Consider the following 22,818-nt stretch of genomic DNA (forward strand, 5'->3'; position numbering starts at 1 on the left):
CTTCTTGTTCGCGACAGCGGCGTCGAAGCACTTCTTGAACTCTTCTACAAAGAAGTTCCAAGGCATTAAAGTAGCTTCGTGGTTGTCGTACCACGTTATGGTCGTGTCGGTAGGAGAGAACAGGACGTTGGAAAGCCGGACGGAGGAGTCCCACTTATTGTAGCGGCTCACCCGCTGGTAGTGGGTAAGCCACTCGTCCACGTCGAATCTGGTTGAGCCCGCGAAAGAACGTGGATTACGCTAATGCTGCCACGACCTGCCGGGCACGGACGTGGCAGGGTCGCCGTCCAGGGACATCATGAGCGCAGAAGATGGCAGGCCGGCAAGGCGACGACTCCGGCGAAATTCAAGCTGAGCATCCGTCTTCGGGTGACTTGCATACCCGACACCTTCCAGCAAGCAGATATTGCAAGCAGGTGTTTATTGAGACCGGAACGGCCGACTGAAACCAGCTACAGCAGCTTGATGAGTCTGCACGAGACACCTCTGCCTCATTCTGTTCATCTTCTGCGTGGTTGGAATAACCTCTTCATAGACGTAACACTATGGTGTGTTTTATATGAGACATGTCTCTTTCGATATGAATATACAGGTTCTTCCAATATAAAGGAGAGAAAAATTTAGGCATTCAATTCATGATTACTCAAAAATTATGTGTGACAATCCTGTTTATCCCGTTTTCTAACTTGTTTTACTCATGCAGTATAGCACCCAAATGTCGTTCTCAACTTTCGTAAAGAAATAAAAAAAAATCTTTTTGCGTCAACTGGGTGTGTGTTTTTATATTTAACGGCCTTGTACATCTTTGTGCAGTGTCAGTGCACTGTGAAGCTTATCACTTCGCGTTAGGTTTGTTAAGCGTAGGTTAAGCATCCCTTCCAATTTTTTGTTGCCGTTCCAACTTGAAAAGCAACAACAAAAAACCAAAAATCTGCACTGTTGTTGGAATAAAGTAAAAAAAAAAGTCTCCGCAGGTTGTGCATATTTATTTTTTAGAGCTTCATAAGCCGCCAGAAACGCGAATGTACAAATGCGAACATAAAACACCCACGAACAAACGCAAACGCACGAAGGTTTTCCTCAGATTTTCTCTGAGGACAGTTCACAGTAGACATGTTTCTTGAGAAGTTCATGCCGGCGTACTTTCTGCCTGACCGGACTCACTATATTTCTGTCGCATCAGCCGGCATCTCAGTTGTAGAAACAGTTGTAGTCTTTGTAGAAACAGTCAGTCGAGGGCTCCTTCACTCAACTTTGAGAGCGCAATTCACTCGTACGGGCGTGCTTTCTCCCACAGCTGACATTCAGACTGAAGGAAGTGTGTTTTGACGACGTTGCCATCCTTTGAAATGTCCATGTATTGTTGTTTTTCGTCGAACTTTGGCCACGTTGTGTTGTCCCTCAATTGCGGCACCCTGGAATACAAAAAAAAAAAGAAAAGAAATGCAAGTGTTGCATTGTCTCCGGCGATGCTTTGCGGTGGAGGCCTGAATTAACTCTTAACCCCTTAGCGATCTTTTCATACAGAAAAAGAAAAATGTGTTGTAGTGAGTATGAAGACCATAGCACGAGTCAGTTTTGTGTTTATAATGTGCGACCTAATCTGAATTTGAGTATTGAGAATATGTAAAAGGGATAAAATCTTAAGTATTGAAAGCTAAGAACTTTGTATCACTCTGATTAATTTCTGCAGAAGTCTTATTCCTGCCTGCTGCCTACAAAATGACTTAAAGCTAGTGCAGAGTTACAGAGCACAATAAAGAACTCGCTGAGGTAGTGCTAACGGGTCAGGTTGGCATTCAGAGCAGCTAAGCTAAAAAATGAGCTTTGAAGTCGATAAGTGAACAAAAATTTCCAAGGAAAGCCGTCGTAATGCTTTGAGCTGAGTGCTTCACGCTGGCTGGAGTTACAGGCCAGGCGAAATGTAACGTTCTGTCAAGTGCAACTGCCCTTTTATCGCGACTCCTACGACAGCTGCACGTAAGATTTGAGCTCTGTTGTTTCTTATCTGTCTGAGAATAAATAGTTAGCGGTGCTGTGAGCTACAGGTGATGCTTGGTATTTAGCCAAATGCAGGAATTTTTTCTTTGCTGATTTAAACTAAATATTCACGTCGTTTTGTGTCCCGAAACATACTTGGCTCTGAAAACAATAAGTTCGTACAGTTGCGTGCCACTTATGACAAAGAGGAAAGGGCAGATGACAATCCTGCAATAGCACACGAAACGTGGGGTGCCAGTAGTTAAGCGATAACAACGCAAAAACGCGTCGCTGCTCGCTCACCTGTCCATAAGACTACCTAAACATAGCATTCTCTATTTGCAAATGAAAACATAAATATTAACAGTCTATCACTCCTGCCACCAATTAACTATTTGATTGTGGGACTTGTACATCTAAGCTTGGGTGCTTTCATGGCTCTTTGATACTGGTGAATGCAGAGTGTCATCGGCTTACCCGGTTCGGCTGAACGTAGAAATAATCTGCATGAAGTTCTCTGCACCTTCAGCGTCCTGCTGAGGCACGTCGTTTTCCAGCTTGAATATCGATCCCAAAGCAAATGCAATTTCATCCGTGTGCGTCGGGCGAACCCATTCCGGCCATCCATTCTTGGATGGCTGTTGCGAAAACTGGTATAGGAAGACCCTTGCGTTCGTGCCCAGCACTCTTTTGGCAAATCCCACTGTGGGGCATCCCAGCTGGCTGTCGCCCAAGAGGTCAGCTGCTGCGTGAACGGCAGTGACGCCGTCCTGAACGTGAGCGCCCCCGAAATAGTGGTCGATGATTTCCTTCGAATTGATGTCCAGCAGTGTGATCATAATTCCTTTAGCGAAGAAGATCATCGCTTTTTTCTCGATGTCAACATCCTCGTCGTCGCGAAACCTCTTGGCCACGAAGTCGAGAAGACCATCCCCTTCAGCTTTAGAGACGCCTGTTAGTAAATCATGTGCGTTCACATTCCCGGTTTTCAGTGCCAATCCGGGCTGCATGGGTATGATTTCGTCTCCTACAACTGGAAAGAAACTGTCCAAACCTTCAGTAGTAAAAGTTGAAGAGGCGTTTAAGATATCCGCGACGGCTTTAGAACGCATGCACTTCACCATTTCTGAAGTACTAACGTCTTCCTCATCCCTCGAACGGCAATCGAGGGTTTCCGCCAGAAGGCGTGCTCTGTAGCTAGCTTGATCTTTCCTATTGCTGAGCGTACTTGTGAACGGGCTAGCGCTCTGCATCACTGCGCGACGGAAAAGTCCTTTGCTTGCCGGTGATACTAAGTGAACACCAACGGCGAATGAGCCGGCGCTTTGGCCGATTATAGTAACTTGCTCAGGATCTCCGCCGAAAGCTTCTGCGTTGTCTTTTATCCAGCGTAGAGCTAGCAGTTGGTCGTGAAGGCCCATGTTACCCGGAGCATCTTCAGTTCCCATGTTGAGAAACCCAAGTGGACCGAGCCGGTAAGCAATGGTAATAGCAACTAGGTCTCCATAGGCTGAAAGTTCCGACGCATCATGGACCTTCATAGAAACGCCACCATAGGAAAAGAAGCCGCCGTGAATATAGACGACAACGGGTTTTAGGGATGACTTGGGTTTCAGCGGCGTGAAGACATTGAGGAAAAGGCAGTCTTCCGATGTAGGATCATTGTTCGTGACCTTGTAGTAGTTGTTGAAATTTAGGGGCTGCTGCGGGCACATAGGAGGTAGAGAGGTTGCATTGAATACTCCCTGCCATGGTCGCTTTTGCTTCGATTTTTTGAAACGATCCGGCCCTACTGGTGGCTCTGCGTACGGAACTCCCAAGAAAGCGCGCACTTGTCCGTTATTTGTAGGGACAACCGTTCCTCGTAGGCGCCCCGTAGTTGTGTTGACGGTCACATCTGAATCTGTTTGCCTGCTCGCACCCAGGACAGCGAAGACCACGCATGACCATGCAGTGACTCGCATGTTCTGAAAAGAAACGCGGGAAGAATTATTATTTTTGAGTGTTCGAAAGGAGAGAACATGCTATGCTCCCAGTTGATCAATGCAAGCGCCCTGCATTATGCCAAGTATGCTGAAACTGTATTCACACTGTGCTTAATCGAGCTTAATCAAGCTTTGTCAAAATTAATAATTATTCAAGCTTAATAACTCTACAAGAGAGACAAGAATCTCACTCTCCAACACTCCGGTGTCCTGTACTCGTAACATTGGCCACTCATTAGGTAAGCAATGCGTGTTTAAAAAGTGGCCTGAGATCACATAAACATATAACGATAATGAGTTAGCCCCCAAAATCATCAATGCTTTAAGCAACACATAAAAATCGCTCTTTCTCTATGCTCATGACCTTCCCCCACACGAACTTTCTCCACGCTCAGTGTTAAACGAGTCTCTAAAGACATGGTACAGCGTAGCAGTCCGCATGTTTCGTTAAACACACAAGCAGTAGGACACATATTCAAATAAAAACTGCTATTATCTCATAGCGAAGCGCGCGAAACTTCGGATTTGTCTGGCCGCTGACTGGCCGCTACGAGCAAGAAGCTGATTTTCAGAAAGCGGAATGCTTGAGAGGCTCTTCAGAGCGCCCCTATTGCTACATAAGTCTAGTTAAGGTTACTATGCGTGGAAGCGCGGCGAGTACTCCCCGACCTCCAACGGTTATAAGGCCGACTCATTTTTTGAAAACGCGTAAGAGACAACTGAGCATTGTAATATACGCGCGGCCTACTAGTTTTTCGTACGTACACATGTTGCACCGAAGGTTAATCAAGAGGAGTAAAAGAAGCGGAGAGTATTCGGTGGCCTGTTCTCTGAATATTTACAATGCCCTTCGTGAAGACTACGAACACACTCCTGCGAATAGCCAGCAAACAAACTTGCAATGTCCCAGATATGCACAGATATGCGGCAAAGCGTGTGCTACAAACTCTTGAGGACATCTCATTAACTACTCAGTGAACAAAACATTCTGCGTTTACTGTTCCCAAATTACCTCAGTATTTTCTTTTACTACGCGTGATGGTCCGTCCTTAATTTTCTGGCCACTTCTGAAAATTTTATCTTCCATCATTAAAACATTGTTCCTGCGCGTCTGCATTAACGGTATTCGTAAGGCGTAAAGATTAGAACACAGAAAAGAAAACAGACAGGCACTGATGACAACACTGCATGCATTATGACGACAGAACTGCCTGCATGACACCCCGCGGCATTACGAGAAAACTTAATGTAACATTTGCATGAGGAGCAACCTCACCTGAAGTTTGTGTCGCGGCTGTTTTGGAAGGAGACTATTCCCGTCGCTGTGCAGTCCACTTCAGTTGTATCCTGGCCGCTGTCGTTGAGAACCGAAAGTAAATACCGCGTTTCCCGTTACAATCGGTTGTACTTTGTTGGCGAGCTGCAAGCCTTCGCTTCCGACCCTCTCAACGTCCTTGAGCGTGTTTTTATGCTTCCCCACCTTCGCACGCGTCAGATCGTTAGAGGGTGAGGATGTTATAATGGTGTCCTGATATCATGTGATTTCGCAACCGGCGGTACGAGAGGACCCGAACAACCAGGAAATAAAAACGAAGCGAAAACAAGGGCACATTTTTCTTTTGTCACGCCCGAATAGAGTATCGGAACCCAGGATGTCGAACTGGTTTTTGCCTTCTGCCGATATGCACTCGAGAAATGCGGGATTAGCATAGCGCTGATATATCTTGGAACGTTCGAGCTCTGGCCTTTTGGCAAATATTTATACGCACCAAATGCAGCAGCGTTCGAAGTAGTTTCTTGCAGCGCGATAAAAAATACAAACTGTCTAGGTTTTCTGTTTGACGAAGACGCCTACGTCTTCAAAATTTATGCCTCTACTATGACAGTCACCTAAAAAGCCAGTTATTTTAACCCTTTGTAGATGCACTGGTTGGGGTAAAGGTAGTAAAAGTACAGTTGGCGGGAAAGGTTTACGTGTTGCCTGTGCTCGGAAATAAATTTTTTTCTTTGTAGCTCCACCTTGTGACCCTGTCACCTGGTATAAAATCAGTGGATGGAACATACATGCGCTCTCTTACTTGCAGCCATTTTAAGGCGACTGGCTTGGGTGACTGCATAAAAATATTTCTAAGTGTTGATCAGATAAACGTTTGCTAGCGAATGTAGATTGCTTCGAATTAGCTTCTGCAAGAGAAAAGCGCAGAGATCTTTACGACAACTTGGAATCAGTCCAGTTGCCAGGAGGCAGTGTTAAGAAAAACAGCGCAGAGCCACAGAGAAGGAAACCGGTTCAGCATAAACGCGGGCTTCATGTCATTCGCTTTATGGCTACTTCTGCCCCTCAGGAACAGGCGAAAACAGGCGAAAGCCTCCGTGGCGAGTGCCGCAGAATGGCGAGCGAGAATTACGGCACTTGAACAGCGAAAGGGAGCTTATAGATGCAGCGAGTGAAGCTCAACGCGCTGCCTAGTGCGAAAAAAGAAGCGACTGATCGGTGTGACCAGCGTCAGCCACATGACGAAGAAAAGAATGTACCGTAAGATTGTAAGCTCCTCTTTTACCTTTGCCATTTCATTCTTTTGTGCCCCAGAGGGTGAGTGGCTGGAACCGAAAGCATCGGTAGGCACTAACAGCAGCGTATTTGTGAACGGCGATGAGTATGCATGGCACGTCTCTACGCATTAAGCCCTACGTATGCTCCCTTCGTAAACACATTATCTAATCTGAACATCTCTTGGCATGCCAACAGAGGCTCACGTGTAGATTGGGGGAACAACATAGGATACTTCCCTTGCGTTTAACACCTATGGGATGTTCAAGAAATAGAAAAAGAAATTCCGCGGCCACTTTGCGGGAACTGACAACCACCTAATTATTACTCAGTTTTGCATTCAAGTTCCTTATTTTTTATTTTTCTTGCTACATTCTCTCTTTAGACGCAGAATCGAACTCTAAGACAAGATGCTCAGGGTCGCTGCAGTTATTTGGATCGACGTTGATGTAAGAAATTCTATCTGCGAATCTTGAAATGTTAAAATCAGCGCCGATACTCTGAAATGGTCCATTCCTCGTCGATAAAAAAGACTTGAGCTCCACCTCCAAATGTGAATACTACGTAGAGTCAATATTTCAGCGACTTATTACTTTGTTTGCTTTGATTTCTGTCGGGGTTTGCCACTGCTGCTGCTGCTGCTGCAAAAAAGAAAATAAAGCATCCGCTATTACGTTTCAGAAACGAATATGCCAGGTAGTTGAAGGGGAAGGATCGTTAGCTGCGGCTTGCAAGTGAGGGTGAGTGAGTGAAGAAAGGAATGGCAACAATAGGTGAACACTCATGGGTATACATTTCTGCCCAGTAACTATGCAAGAAACTATGCGACCTCAGGGCCCAGATTCAAACTTCGATCTCTCAGTGAACCGATTGGCTAAAGCAGGGCAAGAGGTTGTGGCAGACAAATTAGGCTTTAAGGAAAAGTATAGTAACACTACAGTAATTTTTGCGCTGTGGATATTGAGAGCTAGAATCTCGTCACAGTTGCGCAATGAATTTTTTTCGAACAAACAGAGAACACACCGAAAAACCAAATTATGCGCAATCATAAAATCAACATCATTTTCAAAAATATAGGTCTACAAGTGTGCTTGTTGCCATTATCATTATTTTAAACGATGCTTTTGTAAGCAACCGCCACATAGGGATGGGGACATGGAAGTTGCTGATACGCCTTCGACATCGTTGAATTTTGTAGTACCGTTTGCAGAGGCGGAAGCCGTACAACAAGAAATAGGGTCAATAAGCTGGGCACTTTTGACAGGGAAGCTCTGGTCAGTTATAACTGTTGGTCCATCGACGTTTCCTTTTGCACCCGGCTGCCACAACCACTGCCACTATGTCAACCACATCATCATCATCATCATCATCATCATCATCATCATCATCATCATCATCATCATAATCATCATCATCATCATTTTTTACTTTTTCCTTAAAGATCTCATCAGGGACATTACAAAAGGAGGGGGGGTGGGAGACAGCGGTGTAAAAAGGTCATACATAAACTCAAAAACAAAGCAATGAAAAGGTAACACAAACATCAGTAAGAATAACAAATTCGGTAGAAAACATCAGGTACACAAAAAAAAACATAAAGAACCATGTAGCCATAAATACTGAACGGGAAAATGAAATACATAAAACAAAAGTGACGAAAACGGAGAGGAAAAAAAATAGGGGATGACGGAATAGTACAAGCAAATCGGATTGCTGGGAGACGAGCCTGAGGAAAAGTGGCTATTTCAGGTTCAAATGGTCAGTTAGTAGCTGCTTAAATTTGGAGGGATTAGACTCTGTAACAACGGTTTCGGGGAGACTGTTCTTTTCTTCTATGGCGGTGGGGCTATGAGCACTATGAGCGCTAAGAAGGATTAACGTTCGAGGATTTGAGGTTGGAGTATTGGCAGAGATGACATCAGAATGAAGTTATAGACCATGAGCAGCTGATCCGGTTTTGCTTCGATTTGAGTCCAAGTCTGCGCTTTGTAGAGAAGAAAAAGATGATGAATAGAGATCGCCACTCAGATCGTGCTTTTCTGCAAGCCTGCTTACACTACTGATAACTCCTCTCTTTAGATGTTGATGGCGGAAGGTTAACGCAGAGGCTTCCCCTCAATAGCCCACAAAGTTACGACTAAAGTCAAGATGTGTTATCCCATTAGACGTCTTTGTATCTTGATAGAGACAGGCTGGGGTCGCAAGGAACGGGCTTGCATGAGCCGTCTTCATGGACTCGCTTATGACTGAACAGCTCGAGGCTACGGGGAACGTAGCCTTTCATTCGAGCAACCTTGAGAGCAGCGCTCAAAGCGAGATGCTGATCACACGTCTGGCTATACGCAGCACAAGGGCGAAGACACGGTCTCGTCGAGATGGCCATCACCCACGTGCCTATGCTAGTTGTTTTTTTTTCTTCCTCTCTCCTACCTCGTGCGGTTGGCGTCTGAAGGCGGGTCACGCCTCTGTTAAAAAAAAAAAAATGTTATGCATAGGCGAACATGGTTGCGGTGTTGTAAACGCTCAGGCAGGATTAGCCTCACAGCAGCCTGTTGGCAGTTACTGCGCCTGAGTCACTGATTTAAGCAATTGCGTCTCTACCAGTGTTGCTTAAGTCAAGTGTGCTATAAAAACTTAAATAGTGATTGTGGCACTAACCGCCGTTCACTTCGGGAGCCGTAAGGGTACACAATGCGTGAGGCGTCGTCCATGGGAACGTGCAGTCTCCTCAGCGTTTCGAGGCGCGTCTCATGCTCTGCACAAAAAACGCGGGCACGCTAAAACAAATTAGTTCACATCAGCCTAGGACTTCCCTGGTGTGTTTAATGTAGGTTTTCTTAGTGCCTCAAAACATGTACGAGTAGCACTAAGATGAGATATTACAAAAACAAGAACGTGCATGTTGCACTGAAAAGCTGATAATTTAGGGCGCCACTATTGAATCAAATATAGTTTAAGAAGCCACTTCCTGTAGCTATTCACTCGTGATGTATTAACATTTTGTGGTAGCTACGTGAACTCTGCTTTTATAGCTCTTCTAGCTGATAAGGTGCAAGGCCACGCTGCAGCGCACTGTTTAGAGCCACGGAGTACTGTGGTAATGAAGTGTACCGACCTGCATGAGCAATCATCGCGAAACCTAACGCGTTACTGTGCAAGAAGAAGTGCTCTCTTTGGATGGAAAAGAAATGTATCCAGTTAAGCAACAAAGGAGATGTGCAAGGCTGCCATTCAAATAAATTTCAAAATAAAAAAAAGGACACACAGAAGGGCGGGAGCTTGAGGCGAGTGATCCCTTATCATGATGTGTGAGATATGGCTCCTTCACCTTGTAGTCGTTTAGAGGTCGGATAAAACAAATGCGCTGCCTCGCTTGTCCGCAGTACGGTAAAGAAAAGGCAGCAGCCCGACTTGAAGCACGTGCTGACCGGCTCTGTTTATGCATGAGGGTTTCTTTCTTTTTTTTTTTTTCTGCAGTAACTGTTACAGGGTCTTCTAGCTCTATCAGCGGCTCCGCATGCGCAACGCGAGTGCAAGGGCACTCGCAATGCCGCCGACGATCTCGTAGATGGTGACGATAAACCTTATGTAACGCGAAAAAGCTAACGCACTCTTGATTTGACTCGAAAGGCTCTCCCGCGCACGAGCCTGGTTATGAATACGCTCGCACAGCCTAGCCATTTAAGCCCAAGGATGCTGGCTTTGGCATTCACCGAAGAAATGGGCTTGACGTTATAATTTCAATGGGCGCTTTTGGAAAGATTCTGACACACATCCCGCTCGTGCTCTTAAGTACTTCACCTGCTGTTGGACCGCACGTAAAACCTCATTGAGCTCGGGCGTATAGAGATGATAGATTTGACGCTCGCTCTGTGGCATGCAGCCCTTCTGCATTACAACACGGCTTGGCCCTGCGGCATTGTCCACGCACTGCGTCGCCCATTTGATGAGCGCGCTGACTAACGTTGAGTATCACGCAGAAGGGAGTCTTATGCGCCGTTTTGTGCGAATATTATGAGTACGTGACTTACAAAGGGGTGAAGGATAACTGGTTGGTCTCGTGTTGGTTGTCGTGATCGGTGACAACACTAGTGCAGCTTAGTCGTGGATCTAACTAACGTGCTAAGGGCATTGTGAACACGACCTCAGATCTGGTGCAAAACGGCTAGCGAAACTGCCATCAGCTTCGTTCTCACTCAGTCGTACCTTGCGTCTGGTGAGCAGCTCACAGACTGGTGCAGAAGATCACCCACTCCTTGTCATGGCGGGGGCTGTCTACTCACGATGCGACGTGGTTCGCCAAAATAGCACAACACAATAACTGGTGCACTAGGAGCTGTGAAATAAACAACGACGCATTGCCTTCGCGGGGATATAGGTCGTAGACGGCCGACACGTCTGTCACCTGAACTACCTGTGGCAGAATAATACAGAATAACCTGAATACGTGCCCGGTCGATAGGGCAGTTTGTGTTGGTTGAAATGTTGGAGAAAGCGTGAAGGAAGTATGCTTAGGGATGTTAGATTTGTACTTTTTGTGCCATTCTTTCTTGGCACCCTACGATTCCTGGTCCGTTGAAATTTTTCGTAGACCGGCACTTGTATAGCAGTTAGCTAATTTTTATCAAATGCATTGTTCATGTGAAGCAAAATATATTGCCCCCGTTTGGTTTAGATTACATTTAACAGCGCAGGCAGAATGCGATTCCTGCAAAATGCAATATGTTTTTCTGAACCTTGTCCTCACATTACGTTGGAGACACTGTATGTGCTCGTATCTTACAAGTCGTTATATACTTAGATGCCAAAGCTCCACCATGGTAGCAGTGAAAGCTATATATGTTAGACTTTAAGAGACAGTACTTCTCATGTTCAAGCTGAGTAATAAATTTTCTCACATTCTCGTTAATGCCATTGAACGTTTGTGTATTTGTTCTCTCTTTATCCCTACTTCTCTTGGCTTACATATATTACCTTCCCACTCAGTAAAATAGGTGTGAGTTAGCTGGTTTCAAAGTGCTTTTCAGTTTTTCTCTGGCAGAGGCACTGACACGGACAGCTATATCTTAGCGTCGATACATAATGTTTTGAATTTACGGAGCTTTTATTTTGTTATGAATGAAACAAACAAAAGCGCGAAAAAGAAAACAGCCAGGCCTGTTTTTGACTTAGATTGCCGAATAAGCTTTTTTTTTTCTGGTCATCACACATTCTTCCACAAATACTTCAATAGTCGATTAAGCGAACATCTTTCATATTTTTTTGTTGTCTGAACTTTTGAACTTAGTGCCCGTATTGTTAATGGCTTGAGCCGGCTTTTTTTTTACGGTACCTGAAATCAAAATCAATAGGATTTTTAAGATGCATGTATGGAATAATAGTTCTCCCTTTAATCCCCAGCTACTTTGAAAGCAATGACACACCCTCAAGTTTGACGAGTTTTGTTATGGAGACATTATGTAAAGGAAACTTTCGCTGCGAATAAATTTGACCCGACCATCGTACTCAGTGGACGCTAACACCAGTTTATTCGTAAGGACGCACTTTTTCCCACATATCGCAAGTAGACCGGAGAATTTGCTTGCTCGGAAAGTTGCCCTTATTCTCGATGCTCATGTATCGCTGCTGCTGGTCGAACTTCGGCCACGGTGTCCTGTCGCTGACACGCGGAACCCTACAAGAGCAATGAAAGAGGATCATGCCTCAGAATGTGCATATATTGTGCTGCACATCACAGCATAGTGCCCTTTCTAAGTTTCTCACGAATCATTTGTCAGTAACTATACAACTTCTAGGGCTGATTTGAAAAAAAAAAATCAAATGTCTGACAGTAACATGACTCACCCAGTGCGACTGAACGAAGAAATGATCTCCATGAAGTTTTCCGCTGCCCTGGCATCGTCGATCGAGACGTCCGGCTCCAACTTGAATATGGACCCTAAGGCGAATGGGATTTCGTCAGTGTGTGTGGAGCGGACCCACTTTGGCCAGCTTATCTTGGAAGGCTGGTGCGCAAACTTGTACACGAAGACTGTCGTGTCCGGACTGACAAACCTCCTGGCGAAGCCTAACGTTGGGCAACCAATCTGGTTATCACCAATAAGGTCAGCAGCAGCGTGGAGAGCATCCGTACCGTCTTGAACTTCTGAGCCAGCGAAATAACGGTCGACGGCTCGCTTAGAATCGATTCCCAACAGTGTGATCATCATTCCCCTCGCAACAAAAATCATCGACTTCTTGCTGATGTCGGCTGCGTCATTTTCATTGTAGAATCGTCTTGCTACAAAGTGGATGAGGCCGTCTCCTTCGGCTTCAGATATGCCAGCCAACAGCTCGCGAGCGTTCAGCCTTTTGTTTCTCAAGGCCTGCATAGGCTTGATGGGCAGGAGGTCACCTCCTATAACAGGCAAAAAGCCGTCCAAACCCTCGATTGTGAAGCCAGCCGTCGCGTTCAGTATGGACGCGGCATCTTTAGAGCGGAGGCATTTGACAGTTGCCTCGGTGCTGCCTCCTCGCATCATTGCCTGGGGACAGCCCAGAGCCGTTACCAGCTCCCCCGCACCGTAAGTAGCGTCCGCCTTCCTATTCATGAGGGTGCTTGTGAAGGGACTTCCACTCTGCATGACGGCGCGGCGGAAGAGCCCCTTGCTTTTCGGAGAGATCAGGTGAACACCCACAGAGAAAGAGCCAGCGCTTTGACCGACCAGAGTTATCCGGTCGGGATCTCCGCCGAAAGCCCGGATGTTGTTTTTTATCCAGCGCAGCGCCAGGACTTGATCGTGGAGACCCATGTTGCCCGGCGCGTCTTCAGTGCCCATGCTGAGAAATCCGAAAGCACCCAGTCTGTATGCGATGGTAACAGATACAAGGTCTCCTCTCGCCGACAGTTCTGAGGCGTCATGGACCTTCATAGAGATGCCACCGTGTGAGAAGAAGCCTCCGTGAATGTAGACGACAACCGGCTTTAGGCGGTCGTCGTATGATATGGGAGTGAAAACATTGAGGAAAAGACAGTCTTCAGATGTGGGGTCAGTCTTCTTAACCTTGTAGTAGTTGTTAAAATGTATAGGTAATTGCGGACACATGGGCGGAAATGACGCTGCGTTGAAAATTGCTCCCCATGGTCTTTTTGGTTGTGGTTTCTTGAAACGGGCTTCACCCACAGGTGGTTCCGCATAAGGTACCCCCAGGAAGGCACGAACAGACCCCGTGGTAGTAGGGACAAGGATTCCCCGCAGCCGTCCGGTGGTCGTAGGGACAATTAGGTCCGATGTCTGTTGGATGCTGACTCCCAGAAAAGAGAGGAAAACGAGCAACCACACCGCCACCTGCATTTTCTGCAAATAAAAAAAACGCAAATAAGGGGTTGAACCGTATTTCTTTCTTTCTTTCTTTCTTTATTGAATACTGCAAACCTTATACAGGTCCAAGCAGGGTGGGTAAAATGCTAAACAAAACAATAATAACAAAGTTAGTAAACATCAAAGTGTGGGGAAAGGCAATAAAGAATCATTCCAGTCCGTTACTGTGCGAGGAAAAAATGAAAACTTGAATAAATCTGTTCGTGCAAAATACGGCGTCAGAGAATTAGGATGATGGTGGCGTGTATGCCACGACGTTGAAAGCGACAGATATGGGGCAGGGTTAATAGCTAATTCTTGTTTCCAAAGCAAGTAAAGAAATTCCAAACGTAAATTTTTTCTTCGTTGTGCAAGACATTGAATACCATTAACCTGCATTATTTCAGAGGGTGAGTCATACGGGGAAAATTTAGAGTAAATAAACCTTACAGCTTTTCTCTGTACCTTTTCTAGGCGGGTGATATTGTGTTTAGTAAACGGGTCCCAGACAACACATGCGTATTCGAGTTTCGGTCTAATCAGTGAATTGTAAGCAAGTAATTTTACGCTAGGGGGAGAAGTTTTAAGTTTTAAGTCTGTTGTGTACCAATACAAAGTAATATTAACCCTAAGCTACCAATGCGAATTATTTCTCGCTAGAGCAGTCATTAGCCCTTCCTTTGATGTGTATAGTGGTTGCTGAATTACATTCTGAAATCAGAGCCAGTATATGTGACCGAGCGTTACAAGGTGTAGTTTGTTTCCGCCCCACACCATACGATTTCGTCTGCAAATACCGCTAAATCGGTTACCTGATAGGGTTAAATAATTTTTGCTGACTAACATAACAAAATGGTAGGGTTTTAACGTAGTTAAACCCAGACGTGCAAAAGAATGTGTTTAGCCTGATTGGCTCATAGTTTTGCTTTGCCGGGTCGTCGGTATGTCTGGCGGTGATATTAGACTTATGTTAAGCTTCGATCGAGGTTGATATGTTCATGCCGCAGATGAAAGTTGATGAAGACGATGATATGCAATGTACAGCTCGGTAGTGTGTTTCCCTTTAACACGAGGCATGATGGGCTGCAGTGATAGCATGGTTCAAATCGTAGTCGCTGCAATATTTTATTCTTTATTTATATTTTCAAGGTCAAGGTCAAGGCTTTAGCAGTGGCCTGGGTTTTGGGGCTTTGGTGGTGAAGTAGAGATTTTGCCCTAAAAAATAAATCTTACTGATATTACCGCTATGTTTCAGCAAATTCTAGGGGTAAAGCAATGCAAAAAATCTACGACACGTTACCAAAAAAAAAAGACGCTATGGTTACGAGTGCCATAAAACCACATTTTGTTATAAAAGTAAAATGAAGAAAGAAACGAATGAACATTCCTAATAAATGACTTACATGGTTGTCTGAAGATACTCCCGCGGTCAGTGACGACCTCATAAAGTTTAGCACTTTTGGTTACCATCATTCGACAACTTTAGCGGCGCTTGCCAGAAGGACTCGACTGGAAGTGCAATGTTTATGCAACTGGCGTTAAAGGCAAGATAACTGCTTAAGGAGAGCGGCGTGTCCATTAGTTGATGCAGTAGTGTGTGACGGCGCTGCAGCCAAGGGCTCGACGCGGAAAGAGGGGGAAGGGAGGGAGAGACTTTAATGAATACAGGAAAGGAATAAAAGGGTATTCCGTAATAACAGATATTATTCGAGCGCCCAGCTGATTACCGGTGCATTGTGTTTTTATTTTTGTGCCAAACTTAACAAAAAACAAACAAACAAACATGTACACCTGTGTGTGCGCTCGAAGGTAATGGCGCTTCAATTTTAAGCGCGTTCAGTACGCGTAGTACACCACCTGGAAGTACGGAAACAGTCCTCACCCACCTGCGCGTTACTCGAAAAAATACATGGGCTTATATAAGCCCCCCAAGCATTTAAAAATAAAATTCTTCGGTAGGTCGTCAAAGAATATCTGAGCCGAAGTGAATCACATAAATCTGACTTGAAATGAACGGCCTCGAGAGTTTGGAGGGAGTTAAATCGCTCTTGAATGACCTTGCAAATGGTTCGAAACAATCCAAGCAGTAAAGATTGAATAACTGGGGGCGAAATTGTTTTTTTGACCCCTTGCATCCTTTTTTATAGATTTCACAGGTGTGAGATGCAGAAGGAGACTAAAATTAAATTCCGAGTAATTATTTGGCACAGCTAACAACTCAGATTTGGGTGTCTCGTTTCTATCACCTTCAGACGTGGCTAGGACCCCGTTAAAGTTCCAAAAGCCTTAGAACGCGTTTTCACCAAGCTTCAGTACAGACATGCAAGCGTGTTTTTTGAAGTCCTATGCAGAAAAATACATGACGGAATCCAAAAACTGGAGGGTACACTTAAGCTCAGTCTTAATGGTATACGTCGCGATAGCGCAATGGGTTAATTCCCACATATGCAGGAGGTCATTCTATACTTTACATTAATAGATCGCTGGGAGTCCTCATACCACTCCAGGCGAAGTGGTGTAGCGGTTAAGCGAGGCGCCCCTGCATCTCGATGCCAGGTGCTCCCAACGATTGGCCTTGTGCGATCCAGGTTGCTTTCCTGAGCTACCAACCATTAATGTAACTGCCATTCCTTGCAAAAAATTTTTTAGACAGTCTATAGACTGTCGATAGACTTCTGCCTATGAAGTCTATAGACTCTCTATAGACAAGTCCGATAGACTTGTCCATAGGCAATACAAAGGCTATAGACAGTCTATAGACAATCTATAGATTTATGGCTATACACTTTTAGTAGACTTTTGTCTATTGAAAGCCTACTGATTATGAATAGACAAAAACAAATATCAATAGGAAGGCAATAGAGTCTATAAGAAGTCTATAGACTGTATATAGACTATTTTTATAAGGGTGCACCTGCCACTGTAGGCAGTTTGATCTCTATCCGGTAGGCAGGTAGTGGTGACGCAGCAAGGTCATGTGACCTAGGCTGCGCACCTGCCTTGTTGTGACCACCTGCCAGAGCCATGCTCGAGATTTTTCGCTCACAACGCCCACGCCGACGACAACAACGTCGACACCGGATTTTCTGGATAACGAGGCTTTTGCGCTATAGTATTTACAGTCATGCCTAACAACGAAGCAGTCGTGGCTGCCTATCATTAATCTTCCTTTGCCGTCTATTGTGCTCACCACAGATTGGCGCTACAAGAGACGAGGACAGCAGTCATATCGTCGTCCAATAAAATACATCAGCTTTTGTAGACATTTCAAAGTCTATTAAGTTCGGCCCGATCTTTTTGGTTCGGCTTTTTTAACAAGGAAAGCGATGATTGGGTATCTAGCGACTGATTTACGCTGTCCGACAGCCTCTCTTCCTTCCACCGTCGTGGGAGCTCTGTCTGGCGTAGCAATTAACGAAGCGCACTACGTTCTTGTATAACCTTTCCCGCTTTCAGTGCTGTACACTTCTGATAGTTCAATAAACTCACATCACGAGACCAGCATAACCCATATTTTAAATGCAGAGGAAGCTTACCTGAGTTATTGGTGGCGTTGAGGACTCGACTAAAGTAATGATGAGGCTTTGTAGCACCCTTTGAATCCGCAAAAACACGTGCAGTTACAAAGAGGGAAGTGAAACTCCTTGCCCGCGCTTCATGCAGCTGGGATGCGTTCGCTTCTGCCGAAGCGTCGCTTGAGAATGGCGTCCCTGTGGAACCTGCTTGTTTCTTTTCGTTGTTTCGCGTGGCTCCTTCTGAAGTGAGAATCATCCGTAATGACTTCCCGCAACGATGCGATTACGCAAGAAGTGTTTATAAAAGAAGAAGAAAAGTATAAACTTTTCGGCTTGGTTCCAATAAGAAATAAGGTGTTATCTACTAAAGCGCTATGCGCCGCTGCTAAGCTCTGCGCTAACCCGGATGCCCAGCGGCGGCTACTTGCCGGTCGGATGAGCTTGTCTATTCTTGGAGCTCAAGAACCTATAGGGACTTGTCTCTCAATGGCTGGACCTCGCTTAGGCGTGAGGCGAGGCAAGGTCGCGGAGCGCTGCCAGACAGCGCACTTTGGGAAGAGCTCGAAAGCATTCGACGTTGCGTTGGCCGTCGCCGCCTATAATAGCCGGTAAACAAGGAAAACCCTTTCAGCTGTCTACACCGCTGTATGCACGCGAAACACGCCGAGGCTACAGACAGCCCGTGAAGATTATTCACGCGTTTCTTTTCAGCGAGACTGTAGCAGTGAGCAGCTGCGATTTCCTGTGGACAAAAGTGCATTAAGATGGCTTCTTCAATTTCATCTAAGTTCCAGATGGGTCAAGAAACTGCTAGGGTCATCTCACGAAGCAAGCTTGCCTTAAGAGCGATATGTCTCTGCTTTCCTTCACACAGCAGTCCCAAAGCGCTTCTCCTCTGCCTGCTATCTAGTGCTCCGTCGGCGAAACCATCTCCGAGTATTGGGTGATTGCTCAGTACCAGATTAGTGGTTTGGGATTGTTGGTCTGGTTGGCTTCTGTGTCCGTCCACGTCTTTTCGTGCTGCTTCCTCTAGTCACTCTTGATCAATGGTTGTAGGCTCGCAACACCTTTATCACTCATCTATGACGCTCAGTATGTTTTAACCTTTCATTAGCAGGCGATGCTGCAGATAGCAGAGCCACTAATATAGGGACTCGATGACAGCCTGCGCGGCTGCCGTAATGTTCCCGGCTGGCAGTTTCAGCATCTTGTCTGGCTCGTTCGTAGAGTTAAACAAGAGGTTCGAATGAGCATGACAGAAGTAGCCAAGCTGCACGAGCGTTCATACGTTGGCTTCGCGCGTTATGGTCTTCCTGCATTTAAACGAGAAGTATGTAAATAACTATCAACAATATACAACATCTAGTTGAAGAGAACAGAGTGGGAAGTGGCAACCGAGGCAGGTAGTGGAGGCATGATAAGTAATGGGAAGATCGCTGCGCCGGAAATAGCCGTATAAGAAGAGGTTGAATATTACTTGAACAAACCACACATCTCAAGGTATCGGATTAAACCGGAAATCTCATATATGATCCCACTGAGGTCACTGCCATCCTGACAAACGTGTTCCGAAAAAAAAAAGAAGTATAGAGAAAAAAAAAAAAAAACTCAGCAAGTTGGGCAAGATGTCACACACGTAGTTTTGCGAAGCAATGATAGTGAGTTACGCAATGTCTACAGCTAAGATTAGGATTTTTATTCTAGAATTGTGGCACAGCTAATGTTGATTAAAAAAAATCTAAGCCTTGTTCTTCTGTACTAGGATGTTCTGGGTCTTTTCGGTTTAAAAAAAGTGCACTCTGGGCTTATAAATTTCACAGGAGAGAACTAAACAGGTATGGAAGCCAGGAGCCGCGTGAAACAACGAGATCCTTAGATCAAGTAGAAGTGTAGTTGCACGTTGTCAGACATTGCTCCACTACATTAGCCACTCGCCGGGCGAAAACAAAGGGATTGTACCTCCTCATCAAGATTTGTTCACTAGTATAGTGCCTCCTGCGGACAATCATTCCCTTAGTGGAACCGTTACTTGGCTAGGGAAGTTTTTTCCATGACATGCAAAGACACTGGTGATATTCATTACGGTAACGAGCCACCGCCAGTGAGTAAACTTACTCTAGCGTCTCTAAAAATGCCATGTTCTGGATTTCGAGAAGGTTCGAGAAGGTTATTCGAGAAGGTGGATTTCGAGAAGGTTAGCTGCCGTCATCATGAGGACTGCATGAGGCCAGGTTCTCTGGCTCCTTCTGGATTACTGTCGCGGTCACGTTTTCTTTCTTCCCAATCCGAGGCTTTCTTCTTGTGAAACGTTTTTCTCCTTTCAGTTCGTTCTTGGAGTGAATGAGTGAGCAGTGTCTCACAAGTAAGCAGCACACTTTCATGTATCCCAACGAGATAGTCATTCCGACATGAATGCGACATCACAGAAAGACCTGGTTCCATTTGCATTAGCGATGTAAGGGCATCTATGTGTTCCTTTGCATGTTATTTTCACTTCTGTTTATGCGCAAGCCAGTGTTTAGAAATAATCGTCTATTTACGTGTTTTTCCTGTATGGCCCGGCCAATTCATTTCTACATTGACATGTTCTTGCGGTAATGCCGTTACGTATCGCATTATTTTATATGCGACCATTTCTTTGTCAAGTGGTACGTGTTGCTAGCAAACAAGCAGAAGTAAACTATGCAGGATTTTCACCGCACGAGGGTGCCGCATATGTCACCGAGAAAAAACGCCATATTTGTGTGAAATATTATTCGCTGAAAAAAGCAACAACAACTGAAAATTGCGTTCTGAAATAAACACAAAAAAGCCTGCCAAATTTATTTAAAGTAATGAACCTTGAAGTCGAGCCCTTGTTTATAACACGCGATAAATATTTGGTTGAATGAATGCTGAATAGAAATAGCGATTGTAACGAACGTTCAGGGCCGATAAAAATTAATCTGGGCAAGCTCTCCTGTGCCAGAAACTAGCAGCGTCTTCTAACGCGGCCAGTGTGAGCAAAAGATACATAGCAGAAGATGACCGCACTTTACTAGTTTTTGATTTAATTTAGCAGATGCGCATGTTCTTCGCCATATACGTCTAGATGATGTGTTCACTCATTATCATCATCATCATTTCATCATCAGCCTGACCACGCCCACTGCAGGGCAAATGTCTCTCCCATTTCTCTCCAATTAACCCCGCCCTTTGCCACCGGCGGCCACCGTATCCCTGTGAACTTCTTAACATCATCCGTCCACCTAACTTTCTGCCGCTCCCTGCTCTATTGTTCTCAGTCCTTGGGATTCAGTTATTCGCCCTCTAAGTGCAGTTCATGAAAGCGGCACAAGACCTGCAATATGAATGCAGTTTACCATTGGGCGACGCAGTGAGAGTGTTACAGAAAATCGATAATTTTTGGCATGGTAACTCTACTTACCTGAGCTGTGTTTGATGAAATTTTATGTGACTCTTCGTGAGGGGATTAATTCAGGCACTAATCAGAAGTGCGACGATGGTTTCTCAATATAGCTATCGGATTCACCTCACTGAAACATTCTGTGTGGAACATAATATATGCTTCACATCGAAGCAGCAATTACTGGCCAACTGTCATCCCACAGAACCACTGGGAGTGTTATGGTGGTGTGGCCGAACATGACAGCTACGAGTGTTCTGTAGTAGCGGCTTGCGCATTTGCCTGCATATAATTCTTTTCGGGAATCTGATCACTAATTTCTGGGTTACATTTATAATCCCGTTGAGCTGGCCTAAATTTGAAAAATACGTGCCTGTGCATATGCGAAGAACGCACATGAGCACACAACGGAAAAATAAAGTATAAGAAGATTTCTATATCCTTTACTATAACAATTAACAATCAAGTTGTTGAATACACAACTTGTCCTCAAAGCTATTCTTTGTACGTTGAGCACTTTTTTTTTTCAAAACAAGCCACGCGGGACCCGATGACTATATGTGTGAATCTCATCGCTTCTCCAACGAGCCAGTCCAGAGTCAGCGCTAACTGTCCTCAAAGCTATTCCTTGTACGTTGAGCACTTTTTTTTCAAAACAAGCCACGCGGGACCCGATGACTATATGTGTGAATCTCATCGCTTCTCCAACGAGCCAGTCCAGAGTCAGCGCTAGTATTTCTTGAGTACCTCTTTTGCGTCTCGTCTTTCTCGCTCTGTATTTTGTACTTTCAAAATGAACAACCAAAAAGACCAAAGACAAGTCTCGCTTGATCCTAAGACAATTCTCATTTAAAATTGGATGCAAATAAAAGTAATAATGCGTCATTTGTCTAGAATGGAAGCATGGGGCTCGCTTCCAAAACAGTTATGTAGGTGTGGGTCGGAGGTTGGCAGACGCTCAGCACGCTTTCAGCCACTAAGGTACAAATATGCGAGAAGGTTGGCCACTTATTGAACCAATGCCGTTTTCACTCTCACTGACTTATTTCTTCCTCTTTCCCGCAGCTGTGGGGCCACCGGCATGACTACCAACTGTGGGAGACAGAGGGAAAGTGAGAAGGTTTGGAGAGAAAGGAAATAGGCAAGGGAAAATGCCGCAACCTTGCAAACAAGGGGCGTTATTCGCTATTCAATTCTAATCACCCTTTAGGCGCATTGAAGCCAAGCGTCGACTCGTATATAGCCGTATTTAGCCCTCGTAGCTGGCCGACGGCTTTGAGTTAGCAGCGCTTGGCTTGTCGAAGAACTGGCTGCCCCAATGAAAGAGAGTGAAATGAGCGCTAAATAAACCTTTTATGTGTAATTAATGCTAAAAAAGTTAATGAGAAAAAAAAAACGCGGACTGTGCATACGCAGCAGGAGTACTCAAGCGACGTGATACTCGCTTAACTAGCCCGGAGTGGGGACAGTAGAGATCGCATTTACCTACCACTTTTTGCTCGTCCGTACTGAGCCCGCCTTCCAGGAACCGACGTCTTTACTGCCGACGTTGCTCGAGGCTTCTCCTGTGGTTATGTGGGCACTTGTCGTCAGAGGGCCTCCGCGGGAAGCCACTGGTGAGGTTCAAGGGTCCATCACGATCCCATGCTTCAACAGAACGGAGTCACTTGGCACTAGTTGTAGTAGCTCTCACGGAGCTAAACCTTTTTGTACAGATAGAATCGACATTAGGAAACACGGCTACCGCTCATGCGGCGCTTAGGACAGCTGTGCCTGGTAAGTGGCGGTGGTGGTTTCTGCTCTGAGGTGCGCCGCTTGCGAGTGAACGGCCTTGGTAATGCTGCCGTGATAGGCAGCGTCACAAGTTCCAGCAAGGGAAAGGGGAGAGGACAGCGTCTTCTTTCTTTCTAATATTGTTGAGGAATTCCGGACTTCCCAGCAGAGACAAAATCTTTAGGAAAGGCCCACCTACGAAAGGCGACATTGTTCCCTGCCTCTTCCAGCTTCGTTCAGTAGATCAGAGCCAAGTATTCTATCTTTT

General features: G+C 45.3%; 2 protein-coding genes across 4 annotated transcripts; both read right to left on the reverse strand.

The window, feature by feature from the left end:
* Positions 1–965: 965 nt before the first annotated feature.
* On the reverse strand, positions 966–5,402 carry LOC149340103 (acetylcholinesterase-like). Its single transcript, XM_089550658.1, has 3 exons — positions 5,242–5,402; positions 2,458–3,947; positions 966–1,415 (listed from the first exon to the last, which is right to left on the reverse strand). The coding sequence occupies exons 2-3, from the start codon at positions 3,942–3,944 to the stop codon at positions 1,268–1,270; spliced, it is 1,635 nt and encodes a 544-aa protein (XP_089406784.1). The 5' UTR covers positions 3,945–3,947; positions 5,242–5,402; the 3' UTR covers positions 966–1,267.
* A 6,619-nt stretch (positions 5,403–12,021) lies between these two features.
* LOC149340104 (acetylcholinesterase-like) lies at positions 12,022–22,766 on the reverse strand. Of its 3 annotated transcripts, none has more exons than XM_089550661.1 (3): positions 22,263–22,766; positions 12,361–13,853; positions 12,022–12,190 (listed from the first exon to the last, which is right to left on the reverse strand). In XM_089550661.1, exons 2-3 carry the CDS (start codon positions 13,848–13,850, stop codon positions 12,043–12,045), a joined length of 1,638 nt encoding a protein of 545 aa, XP_089406787.1. In that variant the 5' UTR covers positions 13,851–13,853; positions 22,263–22,766; the 3' UTR covers positions 12,022–12,042. The 3 variants fall into 3 exon arrangements, with proteins under 3 accessions (XP_089406787.1, XP_089406786.1, XP_089406785.1); XM_089550660.1 differs by having other exon boundaries at positions 22,267–22,765; XM_089550659.1 differs by lacking the exon at positions 22,263–22,766 and adding an exon at positions 17,393–17,840.
* Positions 22,767–22,818: the final 52 nt, after the last annotated feature.

The sequence above is a fragment of the Amblyomma mixtum genome, chromosome 6, assembly GCF_055824585.1.
Source record: "Amblyomma mixtum isolate Tamu chromosome 6, ASM5582458v1, whole genome shotgun sequence".
NCBI classification, from domain to species: domain Eukaryota; kingdom Metazoa; phylum Arthropoda; class Arachnida; order Ixodida; family Ixodidae; genus Amblyomma; species Amblyomma mixtum.

Excerpts from the sequence above, each read along its gene's own strand:
- LOC149340103 (XM_089550658.1), bottom strand. The coding sequence starts at position 3,944 with ATGCGAGTCACTGCATGGTCATGCGTGGTCTTCGCTGTCCTGGGTGCG. Across the intron at positions 1,416-2,457 it reads TCTACGTTCAGCCGAACCGG|GGTGCCGCAATTGAGGGACA; the intron begins GTAAGCCGATGA and ends TTTGTATTCCAG.
- LOC149340104 (XM_089550661.1), bottom strand. The coding sequence starts at position 13,850 with ATGCAGGTGGCGGTGTGGTTGCTCGTTTTCCTCTCTTTTCTGGGAGTC. Across the intron at positions 12,191-12,360 it reads TCTTCGTTCAGTCGCACTGG|GGTTCCGCGTGTCAGCGACA; the intron begins GTGAGTCATGTT and ends TTGCTCTTGTAG.